At 35.3% G+C, this 14,208-nt stretch overlaps 1 protein-coding gene across 2 annotated transcripts in view; it reads left to right on the forward strand.

The window, feature by feature from the left end:
* Positions 1 to 14,208, forward strand: part of COL11A1 (collagen type XI alpha 1 chain) — a 133,571-nt gene that overhangs the window by 12,298 nt on the left and 107,065 nt on the right. For both annotated transcript variants that reach the window (XM_018081750.2, XM_018081751.2), the window contains exons 2-4: positions 3,390 to 3,557; positions 8,496 to 8,709; positions 11,100 to 11,262. In XM_018081750.2, coding sequence (XP_017937239.1) covers positions 3,390 to 3,557; positions 8,496 to 8,709; positions 11,100 to 11,262 — 545 coding nt within the window. The remainder of the gene's footprint in view (positions 1 to 3,389; positions 3,558 to 8,495; positions 8,710 to 11,099; positions 11,263 to 14,208) is intronic.

Here is a 14,208-nt window from a genome sequence, read left to right on the forward strand (position 1 = left end):
TCATTAGTGAGAAGAATAATCCCCTGCAGTTGATTTTATATCAGTGGAAAAGTAGCAGAGTGGAAACTTGCATTTTGATTGCAGTCTGAAACTCAGGAGAGCTTAGGCTGAAAACTGCAGGCTTGCCCTGATGAACACGATCTTCTTTTCACAGGGTTATCTTGGGACTTTGTCTGGCTTGCCTGCAAGAGGTGACCTTGAAGTAGCAGTGCAGCATGGCCATAAACATCTGCATAAGGGACCTATTTTCCGCATCTGGATCTTGTATTTTGTTGAATTTGCCTGGCAAACAGTTGAGTTTTCAAAGCTGATGTCTAAGTTTCATAAGGAGAATTAACTGCGTCCCAAGAACCGGGGAACTATTTGCATGATGCTTATTTATTATTTCCTTACCATCTGAAATTTTGGCACCAAATTGGAAAGATGCAAAAGCATCACATCATATAACATTAATCTGCAGTTTTCTTTACTTTTTCAGAAAATTATCCAAGGAAATTAAATAGAAGGTAAATCATTTAGGAAAGCTATTTTATGCGCTGCAAGGAAGGTCTTGTGGGAGACCCTTGATCTGTCAATATATGGGTTATACTAATGTTGCCCCATGTAAGTACAAGCTGTAATCTTAGTTTCTGGACCACACAAACAGGCAAACTGTATGCCCTTAGCATTGGTGCTCTTTCTGGTTATTTCTTCACATTCCCAGAACTCATGTGGGAGCAGCATGCTAGAGAAGAGGCAGTTTTCAGGAAAAATGGAAGCTCTCAGGATACAGTGATGCTGAGCACTGCAGAACCTATGAAAACTGGCAGAGAGAAGCCATAGTTTCAGGTGAAAGCTTCCAGACTATGCTCTTCTCTGACTGTGAGTTGTCTTCCTGCCTCCCTCCCTGGTCCTCTAGGCAAGCAGTTTTGGCTGTGGGAGGACTTCTCATTGTCCTTTACACTTGAACAGGTTACCTCTAACCAGTGGGGGCCTACACTGCAGTTTTTCAGGAGCTGTTCATTTTAGACTGTATTCCTACATGTGTGTTCTGTGGTAACAGCATCTACTGCTTTCTGTATATGCACTGAGCAGATTATCTGCACAGTGAGCTCATCAAGAATTTGGAGACTGATGTAGTGGCAACATGGTCAAGCCTACTGAATGCTTGTTCCAACCGCTGCAATAGTTACAGGAAATATATTAAAAAAATCCTGAAATTCCCTGAGACAAAATTTCTACTAGCAAAAAGAGGGGTCTTCTGCAGAAACCTCACTATATGGTAGCACTAGGCATGATGCAGGAGGAGCCATGCATCTTTTACGTGCCTGTCCAGTTTATCTAAAGACTTCTAAAAAACCACTTTACTTTATTAATGCTGTTTGAAGTGGCTGTCTGAAATCTTTGATATAAATTAGGGAAGCAGTTTCTGTTACTTGTGATCTGTATGTATTTAATGGGTCAGCCACCTTATCTTTGGAGACAGACTACCTTTTTTTACATTAATTACTTCATGTAACTTGTCATTTCTGTAGAAATCGTTACTTCATCTAACTTGTCACTTCTATGACAAATTACACTTCTAGAAATTCTTTTAAACTGACTAGTTCTTTTGCTATTTTATGTTTTGTGAATCACAGTTTGCAGAAATAAATAAATAGTCAGCTGTGGACTATTAGCAAGAATATTTGTTCTTATTATTTGGAATTTGTGGTTTAAAGATTGTCCTATTATTACTCTGTTTCTTGTCTGGAGGTTTTTTAGCAGGAGAACTAGCAGGGAGTAATGAATAATCTTGTTTATGGGTGAATAGTCTCCCAGTCAGCCAGGCAAAGAAAGGCCATTATTCTAAAAAATAATGAAGAATCTGGTGCAAATTACAGAAAAGAGCAAAGGGAAAAGGAATGTAGCAGTGGTTGACTTATACAGCGAATTGGAATTTTTACTAATATTTCTAGTGACTGATTCTACGTTACTTTACTGGTTCAAATTATTATAAGTAAAGCAAAAATAGGCATCAGTTACCAGGAAAAAAGAGTGGGAGTTCCTTCAGTATGGTAGTAACTAGAATTGTGTGGAACACCTATAGAAAATACATTATATCCATTAAAATTTTTTTGTCAGTACTCAACACAGAGGTAAGACTAATACTTGGCCTGTGTTTTTACAGTCTTCCACTTGTTTGTAAATAGCTGTTCAAATAGTTGAATATTCATCCGCAGTGGTATTTTGGGCCTTACATTGATATTTTGTTGACATGTAAAGTGAATGATAGCAGGCAATAAATCAGCTGTAGTTAATGCCACAGTGCAGTTCAAGGATGAAGTAAGGTCAAATCTACCAAGCACATTTCTCAGCTTTCACAGTGAAAGTCATGTAAAACTTTGCCTGTCCAGATAAAGTGGTTATGAATTTGCCAATGTAAAAACTGCGGAACAGAATCAGAGAAAAAAAAGTCTATTGAAATTCTGTTTCCACTCAGAAAAATACATTAGCGAAGGGATCCATAGGAGGCATGACAATGAGCACCTTAATTTTTCCCAAGATGTGTAATTTACAAACTGTTTTCTCTCACTGCCTCTGTTAAGTGCTTGTCCATCCAGTACCTTGTCCTTTTACCACAGAGAACTTTTATAGCTTAAGGCTTTGTTGTTGGCTTTCTATACGTGTTTGTATACATATATATGCTTTCTTGTTTACTTTAATTTGCATCAATGTGAGTGCAGTAACAGCTCTGGATTTCAACTTTAAATTGCTGAGCACAAATGGAATTTTATTGTACTTGGTCTCGAAAGTACAAACCACATCCATTTGCATTTTAACTTGGAAATAATGGAATATGTGATTCAGTCCATTCAGTCCTTGCAGGCAAAGCAGGTACATTTTTCTTCCTCTAACTGGATGAGAAATTAGTTTAGCTGCTTCCTTATCACTTTGTGTCTGAGAAAGACGTTATATATAATCAGATCATATTTTAATGTTAGCAACAGATGATTTTCTGGTAGCAGATTATTGGCACTTGAATGTTTCTGAAACTTTTGTACTAATTTTGAAAATAAGTTCCACTTCTTAAAAATCACATATTAAAAGTGTGTATTGTAAGTTTCAATCACCAAGACTCCGCGTTTGCAAAATTATGATTTTCCATGTGTAGTCAAGTAGTTTGAAAATCTAATCATAAAAATTATGTTGGATGGGATGAACATCTACATATTTAAAAATGAATAATCCTGTTAAAATATTATTATGGTGTAGGAGTAATGTGCAATAAATCAAAATAGAATGCAGCTACTGCTTGGATTACACACACGCTTTTGCAATGAAATTCATATCCTTTTTGGAGGCTGTGTACTGTAGACATGCAAGATGAGTAATTCTTTTTGTTGAGGGTTTTTTTTTTCCTTTGTCAGCTGAACCTGTTGATGTGCTAAAAGCATTAGAATTTCACAATTCACCAGAAGGAATATCAAGAACAGCAGGATTTTGCACAAACAGAAGGAATTCAAAAGGATCGGATGTTGCTTACAGAGTTTCAAAAACTGCACAGCTGAGTGCCCCAACAAAGCAGCTGTACCCAGGTAAGATTGTCAGAAAGCTGTTACTTTACTGCCTGTGTTTTTATGGTATCTAAAGCACATCATCAGTACCACTTCTGTTATTCCTAGAGTTGGGCCTGTATACGTAATTAAGTTTTTATTGGCTTCAGTTATAAAGCTCTTTGTCAAATTATGTCACTGCCAGAATTGACTTGTAAGTCATATCACCTGTTCTTTCATGATGCTATCTGGTGGAAACCTGGTGTGGTGGCTTTGGCAAATTTCCTTCTGTTTTGGCAGGCCATTCTAAAGTAGTAGTACTTCCTGGAGTATTACTACGGTGATAGGAGTGAGTTGTCATTGGCCATTGCAAAGTCATTCCCAGAAGTACCATCTTTCAAGAATTGCCTCAGAGTATCTGGGTACTTGGGGGACTAAACAAGGCTAATTGTGGAAAGCTGATAATCTGATTCCATCTTCTCTCAAATTTCTCCAAAATGAAATAGCCAAATTTTGAGAAAGATTCTTTGGATGTTGCAGAGAGACTTTTATTGCATTATTTTGCTGTCACTTGTCACTTGACTCAAACTGTTGAGGGAATTAATAGTAAGAATATTAAAAACCAAAATCATGAAACATGAATTTTCTGTTTTGACACATCATGCAGAGTTTGAACAAGTCTGTCTATAAACATATAGATTAGATGAGGCAAAGAAAAATACTTTTTTTTTGTCTTTCGAAGTAGCAATCACATAGATATCACCCAGATCTCTAAAAGGGTTAAACAGGCTTTATTTTGTAGTAATATTTTGTTCCCAGAGCAACATGAGAAACAGCTCTACACAGTTCAAGTGCAACTTACATGTTCCCTTAATTCATCATTTTATTATTGATGGAAAATCAAAGCACAATTCACTACTTATATAATATTTATAGTATTTTTTAACGCAGTTCTTCATGTTTGAATATATCCTCTCAACTAAGTTGGATGTAGTTGACAGAGCTATCCAGCTGAAAATATCATTCACTGAATGGCACATTAGTCTATAATGTCATGCTATACACGTGCTATGTTTGCAATTAAATACTTCTTCACCTTAGTAAGGATAGCAGAATAGGGACTGCTCTTTCTTTAAAAAAAAAAAAAAAATGCAAAAATGCTCCACTGTATTTCCTTACAAGGAAAGGCTGAGGGTGTTGGGCCTGTTCAGCCTCAAGAAGAGACGACTGAGAGGGGACCTCACTAATGCATATAAATATCTAAAGCAGGGGTGTGAAGAGGATGGAGGCAGGCTCTGCTCCAGGGTGCCAACCACTAGAACACGAGGCAATGGGCAGAAACTGATGCACAGGAAGTTCCACCTGAATATGAGGAAGAACTTCTGTACTGTACCAGAGACCACACACTGGCCCAGAGAGATTGTGGAGTCTCCCTCACTGGAGATATTCCAGAACCCCCTGAATGCAATCCTGTGTCATGTGCTCTTGGATAGACCTGCTTGAGCAGGGAGGTTGGACCAGATAACCCACTGTGGTCCCTTCCAACCTTACCCAATCTTTGTTTCTGTGATTATGAATTGAAAAACTGCACAAGTTGCACAGTGCAATAAGCAGGCACCTTTATAGTCTGAGTTTTATAATGTGTGTGATTGAAACAAAGTGGTTCAACAAAAAGCTTTAAATGAGTATTCAAATACAACTGAACAGAAGATTAAACTGACTTGGAATCACTGTTATTTTTTTTTAAAAAACGTTTAGAGCAGTGCAAACACCTTCTGCTAAATCAAAACCTGAGAATCTAGAGCTGGAAGTCTGAGAGCTTGGGTTGATTGGCACTTATTCATGAATCAGATTGTAGTATAAAGAGGAAATCTGGCAGCTGCAGTTATAACTGTTCTTATAATTCTTGAATGCCAGAACATATTGGCTGACATATAAATTTCTATAGCCTTTGACTATCATAATTTAGGTACTCTTCTTATTTATGCTTTTAGTTTCTGCTTTACAACGGGAATGAGTTTTCTTGATTTTACCAATTCGTCGTAACACTTCTGCGTGCAGCAGACAGAGAAAAGCATTGCTCACCCACAGTATAAAACTTTGCTTAATACAGGAAAATGTCCTACTATCCTTTACATTAGTAAAAAAGCACTGAAACAATTTTTGGGGGGTGATTATGGTAATTACTTCCTTTTGAGTCTTGTGGAATAAGCATCCTCTCTCCCGACCACAAGAAATTTTCCTTTTTCAGAATATTCCTAAAGATATTTTAGTGATCATGTCCCTTTTTCTTAGTGCTCTGTAACAGTAGAAAGACTATAGAAGATATCCAAGATAAGATCAAGTGGTGAAATATCATTTTAACTTAACAACACAAGCTGTAATGCATCCCATCCTTACTTTCATCTGACTCCTGTAACTCATCAGGAATCAAAATATATCCAGCAATATATCCATCTATTAAAAATATGAATTTAGTAATATTTACCAAATTCCCAAAATATAATAGGCTTTGATTGCACTGGCTGGAAGGCAGTATATAATTGTAATGATAAGTGCTTAGATTTAGTTGTACAGTTTGTTTACATACCCTTAGTTGTCATTTACAAAAGCATATAGGAATGACCCAGATGCATACAAAGATTTTTCTAGATAGTTTCCCTCCAATTGTTATTTTTAGTTATTGTTCAAATAGAACCATCCCAATAAACAAGAAATTTAAAAGCACTTGAGAAGACTTTGGTAATTATTCCAGATGTGTGTCCATGAACTGTATATACATAGGAATACATTCAGTTTTACATGTTAGAATGTCATTTAGTTTTTGACTTTTTCAATCAAAACTCTGAAAGAAATTGGCTTATAATTACACAAAGTAGATTCAACATTTGGGAATATTATGTCATAGAAGTGATGACAGAAACTACTGAACTGAGGCACGTGACTCATTTTCAGTCACTTTTCTTAGAAAGCTCCCAGTTTTATTTCAATAGGATTTTATCAGTTTGAAGAGCACATGCCCAGACAAGCTGAATTAGTATCACCTGCCTTAAGCATTTTCAACATATCTTTCAGATTAACAGTGCAGATAGGGCAAGTGCTTAGTGCTTTTTGAATAGTTTCTTTGGCCTTTGTTGACAGTCGTCTTCTCTTTTCCATTTTTTGTCATCTATTTGCTCTGACATCAAAAGGTATAACATACAGTTTAATTTATTCTGCTTTACCTTGTCATGAGAAACCTTTACCACCATTTACTCACCAGAGTAAATGAAACGTTTCATATTTATTGAGCTTTGATCCCTTCAAAATAAGATGTCAAAATGATGTATAAACATAGCCTATATTACTAGAGTGTTTCAAAAACCTTCTATAAAAAAAAGTAAAAAACCAGTAGAAAGCACACAAAATGTTATTGCAGCAGACAATATAATAAGTGTAAGTTTTCTGTTTTAGAAGAGTAATATATCATTTAAAGCACAAGGGAAGTTCTATGCGTTTTGTTTTCATATTGTAATTAAAGAAGTAGAAACTTGTCTTCACAGAATACTCTAGAATCTTTAAAGACTTTTCCCACAATACTTGTCTTGGAAAAAATCTTACATTTTCTCCATTAGAAGAAGAAATTCCTAAATCAGAGTTTGATGAAGTTTTACGTACTTTTATTAATTACAAAAATGCAGCATGTTATTTTATTAGAGCTTACTCTATTATTATATTAAAATTTTTAAGAACAGTTTATCCACTCTCATGCATACAAAGTTGCATTGCCAATGTTATTATTAGTTTCTTGTCTATTTCTTGTATGTCAAATTGTACCTGAAGCCACATGGATCCAGATCCAATATTCTTAATTTTAGAATCTCAGTCTTACACTTTGTTTGTTATTAAGCCTAATAGAGTTTCACATCAAGTGAAATGCAGATTTACCACAAGATTCAATGTGAGCAGTATTTCAGTACTTCCTTTATATCATCTATATTTCAAAGCGAAAGCATCAGGAAATAAATGAAAATTGGTGTTCTTTGGTTTTGCCTAAATCTCCCATTAAATAAAACTAGTTAAATATTTTTTCGATGTTATGCATAATATAATGCTAGAAAGACTCAAATGTATGTTGTAAGAGAGAAACTAAAATAAGTGGTTATCAAGGGCTATTAAAGTGCCTGGAAGTGTATTTGCTATAGCAGAGATGCTTATTATGTTGAGTGAAATTGTAGTGCACACTTTTAAATTAGAAGATCGCTAAACAAAAGATGAATAGAAAAAATAATGAATGTGAAACTATCGTGGTTCTTTCATATATTGTATTATTACAGGAATTCACAATAGATTTAGAGCACCTCTCCACAAAGGAGAGAGAGCTGGCATTGTTCAGCATGAAGAAGAGAAGGCTTTGGGGAGACCTCACTGTGGCCTTCCAGTACTTAAAGGGGGCTTATAAAAGAGAGTGAGGGGCTATTTACACAGACACGTAGTATAGGACAGGGAGAATCAGTTTTAAAGAAGAGAGAGTAGGATTAGATGTTAGGAAGAAATTCCTTACTCAGAGGGTGGTGAGACACTAGAACAGGTTGCCTGGGGAAGCTGGGGATGCCCCGACTCTGGAAGTGTTGAAGGCTGGTTGGATGGGGCCCTGAGCACCCTGGTCTGGTATGTGGCATCCCTGCCCATGGTGGGGGTTGGCACTAGGTGAGTTTTAAGGTCCCTTTAAAACCAAACCATTCTATGATTTTATGGTTTACAAATTATGTTTTTAAGAACCATTAAGGTATATCTTTCAGGAATTAAAGTGAGACCACAATGAAAAAAAAGATAGAAAAAATTTTCCTAATATCATTTTTTATGTACTCGCTTTTGAGAATTAGAAAACCCCAACAGTTTGTATGCTAGATCCTCTGTGCTTATGGAAAAAATGTAAACTTTTCAAAAATGGTTTCATCTTTTCTGTATTTATAACTGTATATATAACTTTGTTTACAGGTGGAGATTTTCCAGAAGATTTTTCAATATTAATGACAGTAAAACCTAAAAAGGGTATCCAGTCTTTCCTTCTGTCTATCTATAATGAGCAAGGAATTCAGCAAGTAGGTGTTGAAGTTGGTAGATCCCCTGTATTCCTGTTTGAAGACCAAAATGGAAAACCTGCCCCAGAAGACTATCCACTTTTCAGAACAGTCAACATCGCTGATGGCAAGTAAGTATAAAATTTTAAAGTGAGAAACAATGCCACAGACCACTGTGTGGGTGCTTATGGTATTTACAAATGTTTTCTTAAATATTTAAATGAATCAGGAATGTGGTTTCTAGCTAGTTTGACTGCTGTGGTACAAAATCAGAGAACCTTTGCAGCAGACTACAGTTCCAGCTTCAAATGTTGTATACAGCTACAAATAAAGCAAACTACCTTTCTTGTTTGCCATTTCTATAAATGAAGAGTGAGGAAATAGTCATAAAAGTTAAACCCACCAAAACTAAATCTATGAAGATTCTTCCTGTGGAATATAGAAAGAAACTGTTTTCAAAAAGTCTCAAGGAATAGTCCACTAGAAGAATTGTCTGGTCCATTTGAAGGTGGTAGGCAGAGTGAAGACAAGTTGACAAAAGTGCATAGAATTTCTCCTATCCCAAGCCAAAAGATCAATAAGATGGTGGTTTGAGATATATATGTGTAATGAAATCAGGGAAGAAGAATCTGGACAATTAATCTGAAGTGCTGCAAGGACTTACGCTGCACCCCCAGTAAAGGAATTAATCTCAAACACCAGTTGCATTATTAAGGCAGTTGTTAATTTTTGATAGCTTTGTAGATGAGCAGTCATTCTCTGGGAATGTCATTCCAGTGCTTGTAAAAGGACATTCGTTCTTTCAAAAACTTTTTATTTACTGTGCTTCAGTCCAGGAAGAGCAGCCACAGCCTTCAGAGATACACAGAAGTGAATATTACTAAAGCAAAAGAAAACAAATCAGTAAGGAAGGGCCAAAACTGAACTGTAATGAATTACATTTATAAAGCAATAAAGGAGAAAAAAAATTAATTGTCTTCTTGGCCTTGTATTACCAGGCAATGGATTTACACCACAAAACCTAAACTTGATGCATTTCCCTAGCAGAAGGAGTGTTAAAACAAAGCAGCAAACTTTTTTTTAATTGACTTTTGCTAAATAACAAAGATTTTACATAGATTTCAGAATTTCCCCCAAAATGTTGAGAAACTGACAAAAACTAAGAAATAAAAATGAACTTGGTTTGGTACGATTTCCTGCAGTGAGATTATACAACTTCTAAATCAACTGGAGTAAATCCTGTCCACAGTGAGCCATGATTTCATGCTTTCGGCTTCTACATGCTTTCAAAAGATAGGCTGACAACTTTCTTCTGACTCAGCTATTTTATGAAGGATCTAGGACAACAATCTTCATCTCAAAATGAGATATATTTAAAAAGTGTGAACAGTGTAATGTGCCTGAGGATGCATGGCCAGTTTGCTTTTATAATGATAATGTTTAACCGCGTTCCAGAGAAAACATGGAATTACAGTTCTGGCTCAGTGATACTGTTTAGCAGTCAGATTCCATTAGCTTCAAGGTGTTCCTTTTGATACGCAGAAGCTCTTTGTAACGATCTAAGCTGTCTCTCTGATTTAGGCAACCTTAATGCCAAAAAAGCCAACTAAAATAATTTGATTCCAGCCTTCCTCCTACCAGTCACTTACATGACATACTTTGAAACTTTTTGCCCTGGTCTCTCAAAAATTCTTTAACACTTTGCTCCATGCTAGATTGCAGAGTGGTCTGCTCTTGCTCTTAGATCTTTGAGTTGAGAGAGGCTTACTAAATTAAAGTAGTCTGTCATGATTATTAATAAAGTCTTATAAAGAACATAGTAGAATTGGGCAAATTGTATTAAACTTTATTCTCAAATGTCTTTTAAAATAAAACACAGGCACTTGTCAGTATTGTGAATCACTTCATTCACTTTTTGGTGAATATTATGTATGCAAGGCTAGTGTTGCAGAAATGGTGGCATTTGTAAGTATATGGATCTGGAAAAGCATCTATGTTGGAACTGCTGTACATATTTGAAAAACCTCTATAGCTATGGGATACATTCAAATAAGCAAAGGAACATGGTAAAATTTTTGTGGTTTATTATACAGAACAAATGTTAAAATGTAAATAATAAATAATAAGCTGCTGGGTTAATTATATTTGCTCAAGTAATTCCTTAAGTAATTTGGAAAATCAAACACATGAGTAAAAAAAAATCTGCTGTCAGATCAGTCAATCTGTAAAATGTAAACACTTATAATTTTAGTTTGCTAATATTCTTTGATTAAAACTGCAGAGAAGGTCAGCTTGAACTTTATCTTGCATAGGATATTCACAGTGACTTATGGATCAGATTCATTTGTGTTAAGGGACAGAATATGTACAGGAAATATTTAAAACTTTGTGTACATTTGTGCACGTATGAAAAAAGGAAATAAATGGAGAGATTTAAAATTTTATCTGACTTAATAAGAACACAATGACATAGTTTTAAAAACATAAATTACAGTAGAGTTATGTTGGGTTTTTTTAATAGGTGGCATCGAGTAGCTATTAGCGTGGAGAAAAAGAGTGTTACAATGATTGTTGACTGCACCAAAAAAACTACAAAACCACTTGACAGAAGTGACAAAACAGTCGTGGACACCAATGGCATCACTGTCTTTGGAACCAGGATTCTGGATGAAGAAGTTTTTGAGGTACAAATCAATAATGAACAAATGATATTGAGTGATGTTGTGTTGAGTGAAGTGCTTAATACAAACCAGAATAATTTTTTAGGTCAAAAGCTGATCTAATATAGAAACTTTGATTTATAGAACCTGTTAGGATAGGCTGAAATTAAAGAGAAGTAAAACAGGGAAGTGTATTGCTGGAAGATTTGATGCATTTTTCTGTCCTCTAGATTATGTTGTGTCTGGAAGGGACTTGCTTTTTTTGTCTTCCTACCTAATATTGAGATACCTGAGATATTTAGGAGAATTAGTCTGGGAAAGTTGTGTAGTATGATACTGAATCATTTTCTTTCTGTCTCTCTTAAACATTTGCAGGTATTTGTGAATGCTAAGAATATTTGAGAGCAGGGCAGAAGGACCTGGAAAGTTTTCTGTGTAATATGAATCTGTTATAGTGTTTATCCCACTTATTACTCTTTCCAGTAAATGGAACATACTTTGGCAATAAGGACATATATGTTTCCATCATTTAGTGGCCAAGAAGTACATATAGGAAGGATAAAATACCTCTAAGAAAGTATGTGACTGCCAATCATGAGGCCTTTCTAGGTAGAATCCTTATGTCAACAATTATTTTTACAGGCTAATAATGAAGCTTCTTTAGATCTACACTATTGAGTTTCTTTTACAATATTGTTATAAAACTGTAAGATTTAAATTAAAACTGAAAAATAAGAAAATACAGATCAGTAGTTAACTTACTTCATATACAAAACATCTGTGCTCCATTAATGTCCATTGTTGTAATCCTAGCTTTAAGCAGAACATGTGCTGGAGAAGCTGCATAGGTATCAAGAAGGGAAATATGAATTTTGGATGTAACATTGTGACACTGATTAACCATGAGCTTTTTGAGTATGAAAATTTCTGTGATGATTCAATGGATCAACCAGTACGATATGTTTCGTATTTGCAGCCTAATTCACCTGTAGTCCCCAGTACAGTTTGCACATCTGAGGGACATTATTTTCCACTTAAAGATTAATTCCACTGGTGCTTTATCTGGGGTGTGACAAGGATTTTTGGTCTCTTCATGGCTAAATTACTTTCTATTTTCATTTTTATTTTTTTCTGAGGTCAGAAACCAAGTCCCACAATATGTGTGTTTGACAATAAATTGTCAAAATGTGTGCAATGTGAATATGCAATAGTAAAAATAATTCAGAAAAAATAAAATTAGATAAACTGATTTTTTTTTTTAGTGTTTTACATGTGATTTTTAGATTATAACAGAAGCTAAGACAACAGACCCTGGCTTGTTCTTGCAAAGTTTGTAACCATTTTAAAAGTTTTCAAAGAGGGAAGTGCACAATATCTAAACACTGATGTTTGGTTTCTTTTACTCAGTGCAATTGTTAAATAAAAACATCTATCTTAAGTTTCAGAGGTGCTGAAATGGTTGTACATAGCTGTTTGAAAATAAATTTTGATGATATGTGCATATAAAGGGAGATACTGTTTTAATCATTTGCATTAAATAACATATTTAATAATGATAAACATTCTAGGGGCCTTTAGTTTCTGAAGATGTTGACTATTACAATATTATAGCTGTCCCTTAAATTTTAAACAATTTTAAATATTAAATCATTAAAAAATATGTTAAAAAGAGGTTAAAACCATGCCCATCGGAATACAGAAAGGTATGGGCTAACTAAGGAGCTAATAAAATGATAGTTCTGAAAATTTCCTGCTATGTCATTCTTTTGCCACAAAGATTATTAGTCATTCAGAAAGAAAGATGAAACTTTGATTTGAGTCATGACAAAGAATAACCATTTCAAGGCAAAATAATTCCTAGTCTAGCAGTTCCTCCTCGCTAGTTTCCTCCATCCTTGCTTTTTGCAGTTGCATATGCAATTGCCTCTGCTCTTTCAATCCCTATAGAGGAAGAAGAGAACGGGAGGGATGTGGTAGAATGCAACTATTTTTTGGAAGTGTCAGTAAGGTTGGATGAAGACATAATTAGCAAATTAAAATTAGCACTTAAAATCAGGATTAGCAGATTAACTGGAGAAACTCAAAAATAACCCTACATTTTTCTTGAAGTCAGCATGGACATAAGAATATAACTTTAACAGAATATGATAGAATGAGTTAAAATTACTATTCTCTAAGGGTTTTTGTCACATGTGGAAGGATGAGAAAGGAAGGTAGTGGTAGTGATCCTCTGCCAAAATGTTTTGCTGAAATCTTCTATGCTGACGTGACAAGTTAGTGCTTCAATTCCAGCTGAGACCCACGAAGAAGAAAGATGTATTTGGACTCAAAAAAGAAATTGTGCAGCTATCTGTAGTCATTTTAGAGGCTGAATCTTAACATTCAGTACTGAGAACAGCAGCATTTCAGTCTTTTTTTAACATCAGTGTACATTTCTGTACACTATTCTTGTAATTGCTGGGGGTTCAAATTTAGTCTGAAGTCTTATTTAAATTAGAAGCTTGTAATCTTTGCTTTTGGGATGGGTTTCTTCTTTCTCTTTTACTGTAGAGCCACCATGGATTCATTTATACCAATGTTCAGTTATCTGAAACTTTAGCTAAAAATTTGCCTGTTGAAGTTAGAATATACCTCAAAGTTTAAGCCAAGTGCTGTGCCATATACATTTTTAATGAATCACAGAATCATAGAATATCCTGAGTTGGAAGGAACTCACAAGGATCATTGAGTTCAACTCCTGGCCCTGCACAGGACAGCCCCAAGAATCACACTCTATGCCTGAGAGCATTGTCCAAATGCCTTTTGAACTCTGTCAGGCTTGATTCTGTGACCACTTCTCTGGGGAGACTATTCCAGTGCCCAACTACCGTCTGGGTGAAGAATCTTTTCCTGATATCCAGCCTAAACCTCCCCTGTTGTTTCCTTGGGTCCTGTCACTGGTCATCATAGAGAAGACATTGGTACCTGCCC

Source organism: Manacus vitellinus, unplaced genomic scaffold (assembly GCF_001715985.3).
Source record: "Manacus vitellinus isolate BGI_N305 unplaced genomic scaffold, ASM171598v3 scaffold_56_pilon, whole genome shotgun sequence".
Taxonomy (NCBI): domain Eukaryota; kingdom Metazoa; phylum Chordata; class Aves; order Passeriformes; family Pipridae; genus Manacus; species Manacus vitellinus.